The sequence below is a fragment of the Antedon mediterranea genome, chromosome 6 (assembly GCF_964355755.1).
Source record: "Antedon mediterranea chromosome 6, ecAntMedi1.1, whole genome shotgun sequence".
In the NCBI taxonomy this organism is placed as follows: domain Eukaryota; kingdom Metazoa; phylum Echinodermata; class Crinoidea; order Comatulida; family Antedonidae; genus Antedon; species Antedon mediterranea.
Window position 1 is genome coordinate 30,669,302 of NC_092675.1, and position 19,855 is coordinate 30,689,156.

The 19,855-nt window shown below is 33.8% G+C and overlaps 2 protein-coding genes across 3 annotated transcripts; one reads left to right on the forward strand and one right to left on the reverse strand.

The window, feature by feature from the left end:
- The first annotated feature begins 6,461 nt into the window (after positions 1–6,461).
- On the forward strand, positions 6,462–8,557 carry LOC140052179 (NADH dehydrogenase [ubiquinone] 1 alpha subcomplex assembly factor 2-like). Its single transcript, XM_072097617.1, has 5 exons — positions 6,462–6,617; positions 6,916–7,002; positions 7,122–7,237; positions 7,396–7,459; positions 7,653–8,557. Exons 1-5 carry the CDS (start codon positions 6,506–6,508, stop codon positions 7,754–7,756), a joined length of 483 nt encoding a protein of 160 aa, XP_071953718.1. The 5' UTR covers positions 6,462–6,505; the 3' UTR covers positions 7,757–8,557.
- Positions 8,558–12,444: 3,887 nt separating this feature from the next.
- Positions 12,445–19,791, reverse strand: LOC140051065 (DNA excision repair protein ERCC-8-like). 2 transcript variants are annotated; one of them, XM_072096144.1, is made up of 10 exons: positions 19,684–19,791; positions 18,958–19,162; positions 18,626–18,727; positions 18,042–18,247; positions 16,420–16,555; positions 15,898–16,001; positions 15,347–15,471; positions 14,782–14,979; positions 13,628–13,705; positions 12,445–13,522 (listed from the first exon to the last, which is right to left on the reverse strand). In XM_072096144.1, the coding sequence occupies exons 2-10, from the start codon at positions 19,125–19,127 to the stop codon at positions 13,472–13,474; spliced, it is 1,170 nt and encodes a 389-aa protein (XP_071952245.1). In that variant the 5' UTR covers positions 19,128–19,162; positions 19,684–19,791; the 3' UTR covers positions 12,445–13,471. The 2 variants fall into 2 exon arrangements, with proteins under 2 accessions (XP_071952245.1, XP_071952246.1); XM_072096145.1 differs by having other exon boundaries at positions 19,705–19,727.
- Positions 19,792–19,855: the final 64 nt, after the last annotated feature.

Here is a 19,855-nt window from a genome sequence, read left to right on the forward strand (position 1 = left end):
ATACTGTAGGTGGTTTTTGTTGGTCTAAAGTGCACCTAATTTTGAACTTTAACCTGATAGGCGTAATTATATTAAATGATTAATGGACTTAAATTGTATATAGTACATAAAATTGGTAAACATTGTGCTTGGTGGTACCATTAGTTCAATGATGTTGGCACCTTCTGATTCGCTAAAAGTTTTAATAGTTTGACAGAGGAAATAACATACATGTTATTGAATACCGTAAAACCTCGAAAAGGTGATAGTATGAGCTTCTTTTCGAGACAGACTGTATTTGATTGTCAAATGAATATAGTATGATGATCGTGTTTATATCAATATATTATTAATGACCTTACAAAGAACCCTTTCTATTTCAACAATTAAGCCACAGTTATTCTACAATTTATTGTTTTCCAAGTGGTAGGCCTATTTTGATTGCATCTTATTTTTGTATTCTTCCTCGGTTAATATGGTCCTAACCCTCCTTCTTTGTCTGTAGATGATCTTATACCCCATTCTTTGTCTGTGGATGGTCTTTACCCGCTTCTGTGTCTGTTGATGGTATTATTACACCCCTTTCTTTATGTGTGGATGGTCTTACACCCATTTCTTTGTCTGTAGATGGTCTTACACCCCTTCTTTGTCTGTGGATGGTCCTACACTCCCTTCTTTGTCTGTGGATGGTCCTACACCCCTTCTATTTCTGTGGATGGTCCTACACCCCCTTCTTTGTCTGTGGATAGTCTTATGCACCCTTCTTTGTCTGTGGATGGTCTTACACCCCTTTCTTTGTGGACGGTCTTATACCCCTTTCTTTGTCTATGGATGGTCTTATACCCCCTTCTGTGTCTGTTGATGGTATTACACCCCTTTCTTTGTCTGTTGATGGTATTAAACCCCTTTCTTTGTGTGTGGATGGTCTTACACCCCTGTCTTTGTCTGTAGATGGTCTTATAATCCCTTCTTTGTATGTGGATGGTCTTACACCCCTTCTTTGTCTGTGGGTGGTCTTACATCCCCTTCTTTGTCTGTGGATGGTCCGATGGTCCTACACCTCCTTTTTTGTCTGTGGATGGTCTTATACCCCTTCTTTGTCTGTAAGTGGTCCTATACCCCTTTCTTTGTCAGTGGACGGTTCTACACCCCCTTCTTTGTCTGTGGATGGTCTTACACCCTTTTCTTTTTCTGTGGACGGTCTTATACCCCCTTCTGTGCCTGTGGGTGATCTTATACCCCCTTATAACAACTTTATTTAAAAACGGATGCAACACTTGAATCACCATATTGGTGTTTTTCACAAGGCCGTTACTTACTACAAAACTATTTATACTATTACACAAGTTATCAATTACAGTACAAAAACAACAAAAAAAAAAAAAAAAAAAAAAAAAAAAAAAAAAAAGATTTCATGAAAAAATATAGAGTTTCAAGTATATTTTATCTTTGGTCATTTATCATTTTTTTAAATATATGTATATTAGGAGCTGTAATTGCATTTGAGTTTATAGCATTTAAACTATTCCATAGCTTTGCGCCAGAATACGAGAAACTTTTCTTTTTATACTCAGTGTTTGCCTTATGTAAACTTAGAATATCTTTTGATCTAGTATTATATGTTTGTTTGCGTTCATAGAATCTGTTTCTTAAGTAGGATGGTGTCAAGTTATTCATTATTTTATACATTGTGACTGCTTCGTTGTAATATTGTTTTTCTTCTAAATTAGGCCAATTTAAATCTTTGAGCGCCTGTGAGCTAGAGTCATACCTAGATGTATGTGTAATTATTTTAGCCGCTCTATTTTGGAGTACTTGGAGTTTATATTTGAGGGTTTGGTTACAACGACCCCATACTACATTGCAGTAGTCAAAATGGTGGGCTATGATAGATTTGTACATTAATGATTGAATATTTTGAGGGAAAATATTGCTGCATTTTTTTAGATAGTACAGACCTGATATTACTTTATTTTTCACCTGATCTATTTGTTTATGCCATTTTAAATTTTCATCGATAATAACACCTAAATGTTTACAGTTATTTACCTTTTCAAGTTTTGTACCGTCTATATTAATATTAATATCCATGTTAATCAATTTATTTAATTTTTGATGTGTTCCTAAAATCATATATTCAGTCTTTTTAATGTTTAGACTTAATTTGTTACTTGCTAACCATAGTTGTACATGTTTTAGATCAGTATTTACTTTGCTTATTATATCGTGTATGTCTTTAGATGCATAATATAACGCAGTGTCATCTGCGTACATGCTTACATTTACATGAGAAACTGAGTTAGGTAGATCATTAATATACATGATAAATAGAAGGGGCCCTAATATTGATCCCTGAGGGATTCCACAAACACTATTAGACTTTACCGAATCAACATTGTTAATATTAGTAATATGTGTACGATTTGTTAAATAATTTTCAAACCATTTGATAACATGATTAGCAAAATTAAAATTGTGTAGTTTTTTTATTAGTATCTGGTGATTAACAGTGTCGAAAGCTTTTTTGAGATCAAGCATTATTAGTCCTATGTATTTACCATTTTCAATACTGTCAATCCAATCTTCAGTTATATTTATTAATGCCGATGATGTCGAGTAATTTGGCCTAAATCCAGATTGTTGATTGTATAATTTAGGGTTGATTTGTGGATAGAGTTGGTCAAAGACAGCGCGTTCAATAATTTTTGATAAAATTGGTAGTACAGAAATTGGCCTGTAGTTAGATGGTTCACTTCGGTCGCCATTTTTAAAAATTGGGCATATTCGTGCATTTTTCCATTTACTTGGGAAGTCGCTGGTTCTTAGAGATAAATTAATTAAAAATGTAATGGGTTGTACAATTGAGTTGATTGCTAATTTTATTAGTTTAGCAGGAATTTCATCAGTTCCTGTAGCCTTTTTGTCAGATAATGATAAAATTTGTTTATATACATATTCCTCGTCAACAAGTGTGAAATTGATTTTGTCTTCACCTTGATTTGGGTATTCATAATTTACATGGTTATTTTCAAATTGAGGAATTTGTTTAGCTAGGTTAGGTCCTATGTTTGCAAAAAACTCATTTAAAGTATTAGCTATCTTGTAAGAATCTGTTTCAAGGCCATTTATTGTATTTATACTATTTATAACACTTTTTTTATTCTTAGATGGTACAATATATCTTATGTTTTTCCAGATTATTTTGGAATCTTTTGTATTTAATTGTTCAGAGAAATAATTTTTTTTTGATCTCCTGATATCGTAATTTACTTTGTTTTTTAATTCACGGTATTCGTTCCATAATTGAGGACAATTTTCTTTACTCGCTCTTTTTTTCATTGAGTCACGTTTTCGCATTTGTAATATTACATTTTTTGTGAGCCATGGACTATCTTTATTTCGAACCCGTTTTTTCTTTAAAGGTACATGTTTATTAACAATTTGTAAAAACTTGTCTTCAAAAAACTGCAGAGCGTCATTCACATTTGTATATGAAGTTATTTCATGCCAATTTACATTTAACATATCAATTTGTAGTTTTTCCTCATCAAGGTTATTATAGTTCCTTTTTGTTTTATATTTATGGTTATGTTTTGGTTTTTCTTCTTTACCAATGACAGCGTAAATAGCTGAATGATCACTACTTCCTGTGTTAAGTACACCCGAGGAAGAAATTCGGTTTGGAAAGGATGTATAAAAATGATCAATCAGAGTTTTACTTTGGTTTGTTATCCTTGTCGGTTCAGTTATAATTTGTGTTAGAAAATGGTTATTAGTTATATCCATTAATTTTTGTGTATAGCAAGTAGGGTTTTGTGAAAGTGTGTCACAATTGACATCTCCTATTATTATTATTTCTTTGTTTAGACATTCGTTTTCTTCTAAAATTTGTTCAAAAATATCTAAAAGTTGAATTTTTGAGTTTGGTGGGCGGTACCATGCTATTAAAATGATTGGTTTAGTTTTTGGTTTACAAAGTTCGATTACTACTATCTCAAGCTCCATTTTCATGAAATCATTTCTTAGTTTACAAGTAAAACATCCTCCTCTATTTACATAAACTGCAACCCCTCCCCCTTCCCTATTTCTGTCATTTCTTTGTCTGTTGATGGTATTACACCCCTTTCTTTGTCCGTTGATGGTATTACACCCTTTTTTTGTATGTGGATGGTCTTATACACCCCTTTCTTTGTGTATGGCTGGTCTTGCACTCCTTTAATTTGTCTGTGGATGGTCTTATACCCCTTCTTTGTCTGTAAGTGGTCCTATACCCCTTTCTTTGTCAGTGGTGGATGGTCTTACACCCCCCTTCTTTGTCTGTGGACGGTTCTACACCTCCTTCTTTGTCTGTGGATGGTCTTACACCCCTTTCTTTTTCTGTGGACGGTTTTATACCCCTTCTGTGCCTGTGGGTGATCTTATACCCCCTTCTTTGTCTGTTGATGGTATTACACCCCTTTCTTTGTCCGTTGATGGTATTACACCCCTTTTTTGTATGTGGATGGTCTTATACACCCCTTTGTGTATGGATGGTCTTGCACTCCTTTAATTTGTCTGTGGATTTTTATTTCTTTGTCTGTGGATGGTCTTATACCCCCTTCTTTGTCTGTGGATGGTCTTATATCCCCTTCTTTGTCTGTGGATGGTCTTCTCCCCTTCTTTGTCTGTGGATGGTCACACCCCTTCTTTGTCTGTGGATGGTCCTACACCCCTTATTTGTCTGTAAGTGGTCCTATACCCCTTTCTTTGTCAGTGGATGGTCTTGCACCCCCTTCTTTGTCTGTGGATGGTCCTACGCCCCCTTCTTTGTCTGTGGATGGTCCTATACCCCTTTTTTTGTCAGTGTATGGTCTTATACCCCCTTCTTTGTCTGTGGACGGTCCTACATCCCCTTCTTTGTCTGTAGATGGCCTTACACCCCTTTCTTTGTCTGTGGATGGTCTTATACCTCCTTCTTTTTGTGTGGATGGTCTTACACCCCCTTCTTTGTCTGTGGATGGTCTTACACCCCCTTTTTTGTCTGTGGATGGTCTTATTCCCTCTTCTTTGTATGTGGATGGTCTTACAATCCCTTCTTTGTCTGTGGATGGTCTTACACCCCCTTCTTTGTCTGTGGATGGTCTTACACCCCCTTCTTTGTCTGGTCCCACTACTTTGATTGATTAAATTAGACATTGTTTCTTGTATGATTAGGAAACCAAGACCTTTAAAGTGAAAGTCCACAGGTGGATGCCTAAACAGGTCTTGTACAGAACAGTATATTGTAGGTCCATGTCACTAATTTGAGGATTACTTGAATAATTATATTGAGATGTCTTTTACGAACTGATTTAGTTCGGATTTTGCTAAAAAATCAATGATTAGAGAAAATCGAGGAAAAGGATTCAGATGAAAGGTTTACAGCAAAGGCCCATTACCATAAAAATGGAGTACATTTTTTTAGATGCAACGAAAAAACGATTGACACATAACAGTTTAGCAAACATGTCGGCATAGATGAGCTCAGTGATCTGTCATACTTTATGCCTATCCTATCACATCAAAAGTTAAAAATTCAGAATAATAATTCCGTGTCATTTATTTCGGTAAAAAAATTAGGTGCATTTATACCAATTTAACCACATACAGTATGTTCACATAGTTAAAAGTTATAAATTGTATTTCCAGTCATTTTATGTGAAAATGTTTCATTACTACAAATATAAATGTCTTTATTCTGAACAAAATGACACCAAAATCGATTGAAAATAATCAGTAGTTACTGAGATATACAGATAAGAGGTCAAAGGTCAAACTGGAAGAAACGTCATTTCCGGTCATTTTTGGACGAAACTTTTCATTAGAGCAAATAGAAATATGTGGTTTGTGAACAATTTAACACCAGAATCAAGTCTCTACTGTTTATAGTTGCCAAGATATTAACACTTTTTGTTTTTATGGTGGCCATTTTGAAATCAAGATGGCCGCCATACCGGACGTTGGACACTTGGCACCCCCCGATATTTTGAATCTATATACATCAAAGAAACTTTGTGGAAAGTTTCATGCTTTGGTAATAAAGTGCACAACTTGGCTATTTTTATGGCGTTAACTGCTCTACTACTATAAAATCGGAGCAGCTATAGGAAGATAGACCAGGGAGAGATGTAAAATCTCCCTGGATAGACATACACTAAACTACGTATAACATTACATATACACAATAAATTATAATTATGCAATAATAATATGCCTCTTCCCACCCATATAATATTAATTTATAATCTATTGTTGTTACATATGCTTGTACTAGGCCTGGCCCTACATACATAAACAAGAGGTATAGTTACTCTGTTCCTTGAGTTTTTGGTGCGATTAAAAAAATAAATCAATAGAAACAGAAATTTGTTTAGACCTTTTTAAAATCTTCTTGCCAATTAACTATAACTGTGTTGACGTATGATTTGACGCGTCAGCTAATTTGTTGACGCTTTTCACCAGGGGAGAAAATTTAAAATGTAGCGATGTTGTGAAATTTGAAAACGTAATGAATTTTATTAGGGCAATTTTCAGATCTTCAAAGGAAGTAAAGAAGTTGATTGGAACGGACCATTTGGGAAATAAATATTATGAAGTTCCAGAAGATGCTAAAGTATTAGGTAATTAAGTAAGGCATATAAAGGCTATACAGACATCTACCTAGGCTAGGGTCAGGTAGCCAACGGCGTAGGAGGACTGGTCGGACCAAACTAACTAAAATGACTTCAGAGAGAGGGAGCGAGAGAGAGAGAGAGAGAGAAGAAGCGGCCTAGAATAAGAGGTGATAGGTGGCAGCAGACTGACTAGTTTATCTCTCACAAATAAAACTGACAGGTCATGTATGTTTTATGTTAAAACTTACCTATATATTTCAATACTTTCAATATTTTTTTTTTATTTTTCATATATATTTTACAGGTGAAAAGCTAAAAACTAGAAGGTTTGTGGAATCTAATATAAGTCATTATGAATATGAACCAGGAATGATACCATATGAATGGGAAGGTATTTATAGTATTCAACTCATTTCTATATGAGTAAATTTAGAATATTTTCACAAAGTAGTAAATAATCTAGTTTTATATAAGTTGTGATTATACACATTTTTTATGTATAAACTTTAGCATGGATGCGAGGAAATCGCAAATTGCCTCCAAGTGCCGAGGAGATCGCTGGTAGAGAACAACAAACAAAAAGTGTGCAACAAAAAGCAAAAGAACTGGAAGAAAATGAAAAACAGGTATTTTGAATCAAATACTTGCTGTCTTTGAATTACTGTATAACACAACACACAGATTTATTTATAAAAACCTTATCAATCCAGTAACAAATATTAAACCAACTCGATTGGGAATTTAAAATACCGTAAATGTTGATGTATGGTATTTGTTTTAATAGGCAGAATTTACTAACATTCAAACTGCTGAAGAAGTAACAACAGAATCGCATACTAAACCTGAAGGTAGGGGCAATTTAGCTTTTAAAGGCTGTAGCGAGAGGTTAAAAATAAACGAGGCAAAGATGCTTTAATATATGACGAACTGTGCTGGGGGATCTCATGCTGGCTATGGCCCTGCTTTTCAAAACAGCGATTAATATGCATAATTTGTAATTGTACTTTATATCACCCCTATTAAAACGTGTTGTTGTTCTAGGACATGCTTCTGCACCTGTATATAAAAAAATTGATGGTGAGAGTGATGCTGTCAGCACAGGCAATGAATTTCAACCAGCAGCTTGGAAACCTGGAAAGAAGTGACCAGAAGTACTAAAGCATTAAGAGTATAAAAGAGCAATGGGTTTGAACTGCAATGTCCCTCGGGTAGGAAAAAGAGCATGTAAAACAGACACTGGCAGTGATACAGTGCAAGATGAAAGAGAAAACAGGCAAAATGAGGAACATAAAGATACGATAATCGCAAAATAAAAAAACAGTAATATTAACTAATGTCGGAATCAAGCACTGGAAATTAATATATTTATATAGAATTCAAACAAATAATATTAACTAAACTATGTTTAAAACTTATTCCTTTATTTTGTTTGTAATCTATGCATGCTTAAGATGATTCAAATACAAGTTACAGTCATCAGTTTTAAAACTCTCTCATACCTCTGCTGTTTCGTTAACTGTGATGGATACAGTAGGGTTTCAGAGTTACATTCAATGTAACTTTTAACTTGGATTGTAATATTAGAAAAGCGCTGCCCATTATGTAACTGCTCGGTAAAATGAGTGTTTGTGTAAAAATTGAAATTGAAAGTGTAATCGGATTCAAATTTATTATGTATATATCTTATTAAATACTTATGTATACAGTGCAACAATATGGTATATTAGTCAAACTTGTACAAGTCAACGTTGTTTTACTAATGTATATAAATATTTATATGCAGGTCAAAGTAGATATTGTATCTTATTTTGATGATTTGACTTGTGCAAGTTTAATTATTATTTTTAAAAATTCAACTTTTTTAAAGATTGCATAAAGCCTTGCATTGCGTAGCAAATTCACAGTTTAGTCATGATTTCATTTTTATTATTTAATTTACCAATATTTTATAGAAAGAATTTGAGGTATATTTTACAAATTAAATTATTTCTTCATATTAATATGTAGTAGTCTATAAAATAAGTTTCATTTTATTGAAAATCATTCTCCACCAGTTGCTCTTCTTAAATTCCTTTGTTAACGACTCATCTTGAACGGGTGATCAACAATCATAAGCTTGTTAAAGTTACAATTCACAAAATGTTTTATCAATTGCTTGCTTCCATTAAACAAACACAATTACTTTACTCCCATCACCAATGATTTTCCTTGAAACACAAACACCAAGAATACACAATGCATGAACACAGCTAATTGTCTTTCTTAGAGCGCCCCCTAGCCCTTGCCTGGTTCGATTCCTTTTTCGCTCTACGCTTTTTATCTTTTTCTCGCTTTTCAACATCTCTGTACAACATGTATGAGAGTATGGCACTGATTATAAATAACGGGCTCAATATGAGGAACACAGTGTAAAGAAATCCATAAGGGTCTTTTAAAACCCATAGCAGAATGTTTTCACGGAACCAGTATGTCCATGTTCCAGGCTCAGTGTCTTTCAGAATGCTATCCTCAATGGTTCGTGCTCCGTCCACACTATCTGCAACATTCTCTGCCATGTTCTAAAATAATAAAATGAGTTTATATTAATATAAGTCAGGGTTTATATTTTAAGTAAAAGCAATTTCCATATTTGAAAAGACTAGATCTTGATTATTTAATTTAAAAAACTCCAACTGGAGGAGTATCACTCAATGTGTAGATAGAGGTTGAGGAGGGGGAAAGCTAGTCAAACTTGGGTATCAGTATTGTAAAAACTGAATTGAATTTCAAAAACCTGTGACTACGTACAGAAGTCCATTCAAATGTTGTAAATGCACACAACACAAAGGTTTAAATTCTTAATTAATGATTGAATCATAATAAAAACAAACATACTAAAAACCACAAACATTTTGTTTACATAGAGATAGTGGAGAAAAGTCTAATAAGTGTAGCAGTACAGTAATAATAGTAGTATTGTAAACTACTATTCCTGCAACATTCCCAAGTACTACTATAATATTAATATTGACCGGAGATTTACCCTATTTTTAATCCTATATAACCACACCCTTTGATTGAATACAGTACTTTTAGAGTACACCGTACCCAAACAATTTCAAGACCCACCCACAAACACTCAACAATTTAAAAACTGAAAGACAACTCAACAAATATTGAAAACTGTTATGAATTATATGAATAATAATTTCAATAAAATGTAAAATAAGTGATCCCAATTCAATACAGTAAATATAATGTTCTGTTGTTTTGCTAGGCCTAGACTAGTGGTCGGGTCTGGGCGGATCAAGCTTCCTCCCGTCGTGGAATCCGGTGACAGAAAAGCACGATTGATATAAAAAAAAATACGCCAATACGGCCTAGCTAGGAGGAGGCCTAGGCCTAGAGTTATTTTCAACCCCTCAAATTAGAAACTAGTCATAATTTTGAAAAGATTTATTGTACATTACCTGATCACCTGTTATTTTTTGTGCACGACCGTATAACTATAGTTACCGTGTAATAAGTTTAAATTATATTTAAACTTTTAAAGAAATTTCACTTCGATTACAGTACTAGGAGGCTAGGCCTATAAACTACTATACCTACCGTACTACAAATTCACCGCGTCACGAGGTATATTCAGAGCGTCATTCTGGCGACTGGAGCGTTCTCTACTTCTCTACGGAGCGCCATTTATGCCTTTATTAACTTTAATAGAAATAGTACTACGGTAACTGCTCAAGTGTCACCCAATTTAACACCAAGGTTGCACAGTGACATAAAATGGAAATAAGTCACTGATACATACATTGTGACTGTGCTGTACACTGTTCTCAAATGGACCTAATTTGAAATCACTTAAGTTTAAATGTCTTTTCGTATGTTAATACACTGTGCTCAAGTGGACACGATTTGTCACCAGTGGAGCACAGTGATATATAAACAACAAATAAAATAAGTTACTGAATGTTAATATCTTTTCGTATGTTAATACACTGCTGTGCTCCAGTGGATCCAATTTGGCGCCAGTGGTGGAGCACAAATAGTCACATACAAAAACATCGAAAAAAAAATACTTTTGAAAATACTTCAAAAATATTTCAAACTTCCAGGTATATATAGGCCATGTTAAATATCGGTTACTCAATAAAAATTTCAAGCCAAATCAATGATTTTAATAACTTGTCTAAGATAAAAACTTAGTGTGGAGAGTGCACCTATCATTGAAATATGAAATAAGTTGGGGCAGAGCTAAATGAAAATAGAGCCCAGAATTGCACTTATACTTATTACTATACATAATCGATCATCTATGATAATTATGGTAAGTGTTGACCGCGAATGACTAACAATACCATCTTTCCCACTACACCTGCACACCCATTGCATAACAACGCACGACATACCAAACCGTTTCGTACACTACCTGTGATGAAAATATAAAATTCAATTTCTTTTAAAATTGAGGGCGGCAAACATAAAATTTACGAGATCGAATACAGGTTGAAAAAAAAAATTAAATAAAAAAAAAAGATGTTAAATGTGCTCTCCCTGCCTCAGCACTAAGGCCCTGCCACAGCCTTTTGGGGTCGTTTCCAGCACATCACCAGATGCATTGATGTTGTCGCCTCATGATGTGTGGTGGAAAGGGGGACGTATAATTCTGTGAACCCCAAACACAGTGGCCGGGCCGCATACCTTTAACTCTATTCCACCGACCAGCGTGGGAATCGAACCCACGACATACGTGTTGTGAACACGACGCTCAGGCGCCTGAGCTAACTGATCATTTTGGTTTTAACAAGGTTAATGTGATATTTATGATGTAATGAGGAATTACGTAATACACGTACAAATAGACTATTACCAGCTGTTCAATTCAGTTATCTACTAATTTGTGGCCTAACGGGTAATGCTCAGCTTTGGGCGCTCTCAGCTCTAGTAGATAAATCCTCTAGATTTTGTTTTAATAAAAAATAAATAAATAAGGAAAAATAAATAAATAAAAAAATAAATTAATGAATATTGTTTTCTTTTATTTTGAAAGAGAGATATTTTGAGGGTTGTAAATGTCAGGCCTAAAACAAGTGGACCTTTTTAAAAATCAGAAACAAAGCATGGCATTATTTTCCATTAAATAGACTGCCATAAAACCTCGAAAAGAAGCCTATGTGCTCCTTCATTTTAGTACTCTTGAGTGGGCTTCTTTTCCACATGAGTTCTTTTCGAGATTACTTTAGCAAACTAAAAGAGGGGAGCTGAACATTTTTTATTTACATGATTTGAACAATCTTCTAATGTAAAAATTTACATTTTAACTGTTTTAATCTGCTAAAGGGAACACAAAGGATATTATATATTATTCCTGAGGATATTGATCTAAACGTCGAGAAACTCAACAGTTCTTTTTAGAAACTAATATACGTGGTGTACCGCAAACTTAATTATCAACAAAGGATTTGTTTTTCTTAAATTTATTAAAATTGAGTGACTTTATTTCTATATACAACTGTGCTCAATTGAACCCAATTTGTCACCAGGGAAGCACAGTGTATTAACATACAAAATATATTAAAAATTCAGTGACTGGACCAGTTACCGTAGTACTATTTCTATTTCTGAACTAAATAAAGGCATAAATGGCGCTCCGTAGAGAAGGCTCCATTGTCAGAATGACGCTCTGAATATACCTCGCGTCACACGTCCTCCAGTGTGATCGTTGTTTTTTTTTTGTAGGGGGGTTTTTATGTGTTGTTTTTGTGTGTATAGAACAGCCTATTTGCGTCAAGATTCAGCGAAACGCGTTTTCAGTTTTATTAGTGATGATACAGAACAGTATTACAGTTGCTTTTTATTAAAATGTATTTTTATTATTCTGTTTTTTAAAATAAAATTGTACACACTAATTAAATCACAAAATGAAGTGATTTAAATTTATATTCAATATAACTATTTGTTTTTTAATAAATTTCACATGCAGACACATCTATTTTCATAATTGCTTCTCTATGCTTTTCTCAATATATAAATTCAATTCATCTGTTCTGTATGGCCTTAATTCTGTCTAATAGTGACTTTTACGAAACAGGAGTTTCAACGGTTGATTAATTTTACGCGTCAGTAAGCGCATTCTTACGCAATTATTGACCTCATATTGACATATATATTAATAAATTATTTATTGGTCAAATTTGTGATGTCCTTGTTTGATGAAACTCTTCATATATATTTAAATTCAAGACTATGTAAACTAAATAATAAACCCATTGTTCTACAAAGATAGACATTGTGGAAACATATTTACAGTTGTACAAATAACAATAAATAGAAATACACTAAGGGTCTATTTACATGTGTTTTAGAAACATTTGTTTAATATTAATATCACAGTGTCTAAAATTGAATTACACGTTTTCTTGTCATTTGTTTGTTTGTAGTTGGAATGTTTAAAAAGTTCATTTGCAGTTTAGTTTCTAGACAGTGATTTCGCTTAATACAGTCTTCATAAAAAGAACAATATTTTGGCACACATGGCGTGTCATAAATATTAGCTAATGATGGCTACTTTTAGTTTTCAATAATCATTTTTGAACTGGTAAATCTTACATATGGCTTAGGTTGGTTGGGCGCCATCTGTATTTCACAACTTGCTTGTGACTACAATTTTTATCAATCCACTGCTTACAATCCAAGTGAGAAACAATAGGTTGGTTGGGCGCCCTCTGTACTTCACCGCTTGCTTGTGACTGCAAGTCTTATCAATCCACTGCTTCAAAGATCTCAGTACAATTCAAGTGAGGAACAATAGGTTGGTTGGGCGCCCTCTGTGCTTCACCACTTGCTTGATCATCGCATTAAAATCAAAGCGAGAGATTTCTTCAATCCTCATCTGAGCTCCAATTATCTACATATTTCTGTTCTTTCTTATTCTGAAAAAAACACCAAAGAGCTTCCAATTTAATCACTGTATTAGGACACTCATATGGATAAAACAATGTAAAGAAAATAAAAAAAAGGTAACTTAAAAATCATACCATGTCAGGTTGCTGATCGCGACAAACTTCAGGTTCCCAAATTAAAATGCTACTGTCATTACTTCCACTGTACAGCTCCTGAAAGTCATGAATAAAAGTATGTTAATAGCGTGCTTTATATATCGGTGTGTATAGAGCAAAGCTACTTAGTCCTTAAAACACAAATAGTGCTTTATATCAATATGTATAGAGCAAAGATACTTAGTCCATACAACAAAAAGAGTGCTTTATATCAATATGTATAGACCAAAGATACTTAGTCCATACAACACACAGAGTGCTTTATATCAATATGTATAGACCAAAGATACTTAGTCCATACAACACACAGAGTGCTTTATATCAATATGTATAGACCAAAGATACTTAGTCCATACAACACACAGAGTGCTTTATATCAATATGTACAGAGCAAAGATACTTAGTCCATACAACACACAGAGTGCTTTATATCAATATGTATAGACCAAAGATACTTAGTCCATACAACACACAGAGTGCTTTATATCAATATGTACAGATCAAAGATACTTAGTCCATACAACACACAGAGTGCTTTATATCAATATGTATAGACCAAAGATACTTAGTCCATACAACACACAGAGTGCTTTATATCAATATGTATAGACCAAAGATACTTAGTCCATGCAACACAAAGAGTGCTTTATATCAATATGTACAGACCAAAGATACTTAGTCCATACAACACAAAGAGTGCTTTATATCAATATGTACAGACCAAAGATACTTAGTCCATACAACACACAGAGTGCTTTATATCAATATGTACAGACCAAAGATACTTAGTCCATACAACACACAGAGTGCTTTATATCAATATGTACAGACCAAAGATACTTAGTCCATACAACACACAGAGTGCTTTATATCAATATGTATAGACCAAAGATACTTAGTCCATACAACACACAGAGTGCTTTATATCAATATGTATAGACCAAAGATACTTAGTCCATACAACACACAGAGTGCTTTATATCAATATGATGCTTTATATCAATATGAATAGAGCAAAGATAATTAGTCCATACAACACACAGATAAATGAAATGGGTAGTGTACTGTAAGTGCAAGGAAAATTTGCCATAGATTTTTTCTAAAAAGTTTTTTTTTTCAAATGGTCAACAAACCTGGAATAAAGGATGGAATGTGCAGGCATTGACTCTACTATAATGTCCTGTAAGATTGACCACTGGTCTGCCTGAATGAATTTCAAAGACACAAATCTCTCCAGATGAAGGCACAAACACCAGATCATCGGATGCATCACAAGAAACACTCATCTTCAAGTTTCTTCTCGTGTCATTTATAACTTTACCATAGTTTACCTGAAAAACAATTTATTCAGTGAAAAATTACTTTAATTAAGTAATGAAAACAACCCATAACCCTTGATAATTTCTTTTTTTTTAAATGCAACTTTTTAAGAACTATTATATGATATAATGAATTCAATTCATCTTTTATTGGTCTAATTCATATAAAAATAGAAAACAGAAAATCTTTGTTAATACACTGCAGTTGAAAATACATGGAAAAATGTTTAAACAATGGCAAAGTACAGAAAATATTTAAAAGTTATAAAAATAAATAATATATATAATAAATAATTTTGGCAAAATTTATAAAAATTAATATATATATTACGATCCAGGTGTTCTCTTAAATAAAAAATAATATAATAAAATGACTTACCAATGTGTTTCTACCAGTCACTACATCCCATAATCGTAATCTGTCATCTGATCCACAGGTAAGTAAGTGAAGTCCATCACTTGTGAAGCACAGCCCAGTCACATAGCCATTATGTGCTGTACTTACTATTAGGATGAGATTGAATAATGACAGTTTTAAAAACTTATACAGAGGTTCAAAGTTGAACTATCAGGAGACTTTTTAAAAAGGTGCACGAACAATGTTATTTTAAAATGATTGGGCATCAACATCTATAGTAAACAATAGGTAAACAATTTTTAACTATGACATAATGTATATACATATCCAACCAAAAGAGGCCTAAAGTAGTAGAGCATAAATGATAGATTTCTTTTGTGTGTATAAAATAATCGGGAGAAAAAATCACACATTTAGTGGGAGATTGGAATACTAGAAAACTCCCATAATTATCCAGAGTTGGGAGGTCTTTTAAACAACAAAATTAAATGTGAAAAACTGAATTTACAGAAAGATTCACATAGTAATTGAATGATACACTGGTAATTGAATACATAACAATTGAATCATACCAGCTTCAGTGGTAGTTGCTCCCTTCTCTCCATTGTGTTGATCTAGAACCATCAAACTAGCTTTTGACTTGCGAACATCCCACAGCATCACACGGTTATCTTTACTATGTACAAATGTAAACATATGGTCATTAGATTTCATAGATTCATAACTAAAATACAATCTAGTAAATCTAAATTGTAAATCTCTGTCCACACTATCAAACTAATTTGACAAAAAAACATGGTAGTGTATGCCCAAATATGGTAGTGATGTGACATCATCATATCCATATATGTGCACATCACATTTTTTTGTCTAATAAGGTTTGATAGTGTAATAATAATAGTTCATTCTTATATAGCGCATATAAGCAAGCTCTAAATGCGCTGAACATTATTACCCCAGTCATTTCCTGATCAAACACCTATGGAAACATACTCCCATATATGCAGCTAGTAATCAGCGCAAAGTTGTGTCTTGATCTAACCGGGTTCCCAATTATACACCTGGGTGGAGAGAGGCAAACTTTAAACAAATACCTGGCTGTTGCTAATAGGTACTCTTCTTTACTAGACCATTGGATGGCCATTACAGAACCCTTGTGACCTTTCAATGTGTGTGTCGATGACCCATTTCGTAGGTCACACAATGTCACTAGTGATGATGCTGTTGCAACTATAATACAGAAAAGAGATTTGTACAAAAGTTTTAATAAGGCCAAATAAAAAAACATACTTGTTAAGCGTCACCGCCTGCTCCTGATTATCCAGCCGCCTCTCTTTTTATTTTTTTTTTTTTTTTACCGATATACAACGGAAAGTTCAGCGGCCAGGCCCAGCTCCAGAGTAGGGCTCGAAATTCACGCTAGCAAACTAGGATTTTGCTAGTAGATTCTTCATAATTGCTATTTGAAAATTTCAAAACTAGCAAATGTTTGTTAGGCTAGTGTAATTTTTGAAAAATACGTACTTTTTAGCTTAGACAACGCTAGCCGCCGATCGCTCTATGTCGACAACGGCAATTTGGTGAAAACAATTGTTTCATTTACACGCCGCCGATTTACGTCAAGGAAACGCGAATAGCACCGTGAATCATGTAATGTGGTAAACAGCAAGCTTTTTCCCCAACACATTAAATCATGTGCATTTAGTACGTCGCTGAGTATTACATCATCAGTCACGTGATTACAGAATACGCGATTATCAATTTAGGGATTTAACGAAATAAATATTTTGCCTACACAGTGGTCGAAGCGCGTTTTTTTATAGGTTCGTAAATAGGAAACACCCCATACATAATGGACTCTACCAATTTTGTTTACGATGATCTCGCGCTCGAGATCGGCACACCACGAGGTCCTGTTGGGCGATGGGTTTCCTTATGCCTGGTTTACCTGTGGAATAATTACATACACTTTTTGCATCACAACTTTAAATACTGATTTACACAGCAATTGGCAAAGGGTTCATCAAAGAAGAATGAATACGTTGAATAAAAATTCACTTAAGAAATGCCGTAAGCTGTTTTCAAACTATAAATCAGCCCACTATTTAGTATTATTGAGACCAAATCATGCTTCTCGCGATAGGAAATTTCCTGGATAGATGAGTCGAGCGAGAGACGGCGGATGGCCGATGAGTGAGGTGGGGGTAGCACCTTGGACGGATTAGTTAGCCTAGGGCCTACAATTTCGCTTGGTGGCAATTAAATTTAATGTTTTAATTACGTCTGGATATAAACAATACAAAACTCAATTTTGTCATAAGCAATAATATTTCATACATAGTCAATTTTGTTCTGTTTCGCATTTTAAAAGTTTGACGTTTCGTCCTAAAAAAAGTGGGGCAAAACGCCCACCGCGCAAAAATATACCTCTATAAAAAGTAAAAAAAAAAAAAAAAAACCGTCCCCCCGCCCCTGAAAATGTATGAGGGTGTGACGCTTAACAAGTATATTTTTTTATTTGGCCTAATATTGATTAAGTTGAATAATTTGTTTGATTAAATTTAAAAGTACATAAAAGTACTTAATTATCACGTGAAGAAATAAGTTAGGATTTCTCCATGGTTAGCACAAAAGCTTATGTATATTCTCAACTTCAAACAAATAATATTTGGAGTATAAAGAATATTTAACACAGAAGATGGGTTTGTAAACTTACCACTAATAAGACAGTGCTTCGTAGCAATCTGTGACATGTGATGGCAGTAGACTGGTTTATCAAAGCGGAAACTCTCTGCTGGTTTTAGTGTATTTGTATCCCATACTTTGAGAATGTTGTCCATTGCACTTGAAGTAAACATACCAGTGTCATGTGGGTACCATTGCACTGTCTCTACACTGTACTTGTGAGCTACTGAATTTGACCTGAAAGTGTCAACATCTTATTAATGTAATTCTTCTTTCAAATACCTTATAGTTCTAAATTAGTGTGTGGACTTTGTTTAAAAATATCATGATCTGTTCTGATCTGATCTGATCTAATAAACTGTAGAATATATTGTATATAAATTGGATTATTAATTCAATAAGATAATCTCATATCAGAGTTGTGCAAAACATGTGACCAATTAAATAGTTGCAATATTAACTGCATTACAGAATGTAAAGTCCTCGATTTTTGTTTGGAATGGTTTAAAAATGTCTTCATCTGTCCTAATATATTATATATAAATTGGATTACTATATTCAATAAGATAATCTCATATCAGAACAGAATGTGCATGTGTTCCCGAATAAAGTTACCTGTTAACCGAACAGACTAAAGGACACGTGAAGCTTGAGGGTGCTGGTTTACATTCAATGTCATATATTGCGATTCCACTGTCAGCTCCGCCAGACAACAAGCTGCAAAAACATCAATAATACAATAACAAATATACTCTATAAAACATTCATTCCACAATCATATAAATATAAAAGAATAGAAAATAACAGATTTTAATAACATTAATGTCGGTTTTCTACTGGCAATTTGGTTCGGAAGTTGTCTTAATTCTTGTAAAATAAACATTTCAGTAAATTATTCTGAAAGTTAATCTACTTACGACTTTAATAATGAGTGTAGTAGCACTTACTATTTTCCTTCAGCAGGGTCTATATCAAGACAGTTGACAGCACTTTGTATACGTTGTACATCCCTGGTCTTGCTCAGTTCTAAGCTGTATATTCTTCTTGTGATCTCAGCTCTCATCAGTTCCAGACTGCTCACAATACCTCTTTCCTGGTAATTCAGGAATTTCAACATTGTTACATCTCTCTTAGCTCATCATCATGCTAAGCCTAAAAAGGAAAATTAAATTAAATAAAACCAACAATTAGTATTAGTATAGTAAAATATGAACTCACTCCTGAAGTGAGAATACACATCTCACTTATCATGGTGAAAGGAACATTTATTGCTTTAATAGTTTTTGTCAATTGAATAAATTTTGCATGGTGTTGAATTGATTAAAAAAGCTAAATCTAAAACAACTACAGAAGGAAAACATTATAAATAGAATATAAATTGTAAACACCATTTAATAATTAAAACTGTTATATTATAGTGTTACATACGTCAAAAATTCAGAGCAGAGACACCACCGAATGACCCCCTACATCGGCAAGGTAGCTAAGCCTAGTGAGGTTGGGCCTAGATAGTCTAGACCTAGCCCGTGGCCGGCCGTGTAAAAGAGGCCTGAAGAGAGCCCGATTACTCTAGCTAGAGGGAGTTAGGCCTAGGCCATAATAATATGCTAGAAGGTAGATCTATATATCTTTTGCACTTATAGACATACACACCAACTTCTAAATGTACTCACTTAATGACTTATATTACTAACGTTAACTAATAATTATGAAAAATTGTAAGATTAATAAGCGTTAAATAATATTCCTATTCGACGACGAAAACAATCTCCATTTTTCGATGATTTTTTGTTTATAAAAGACAATTGAGGGCGTGCTTTTAATTTTTATTTGATGTTCATTGAA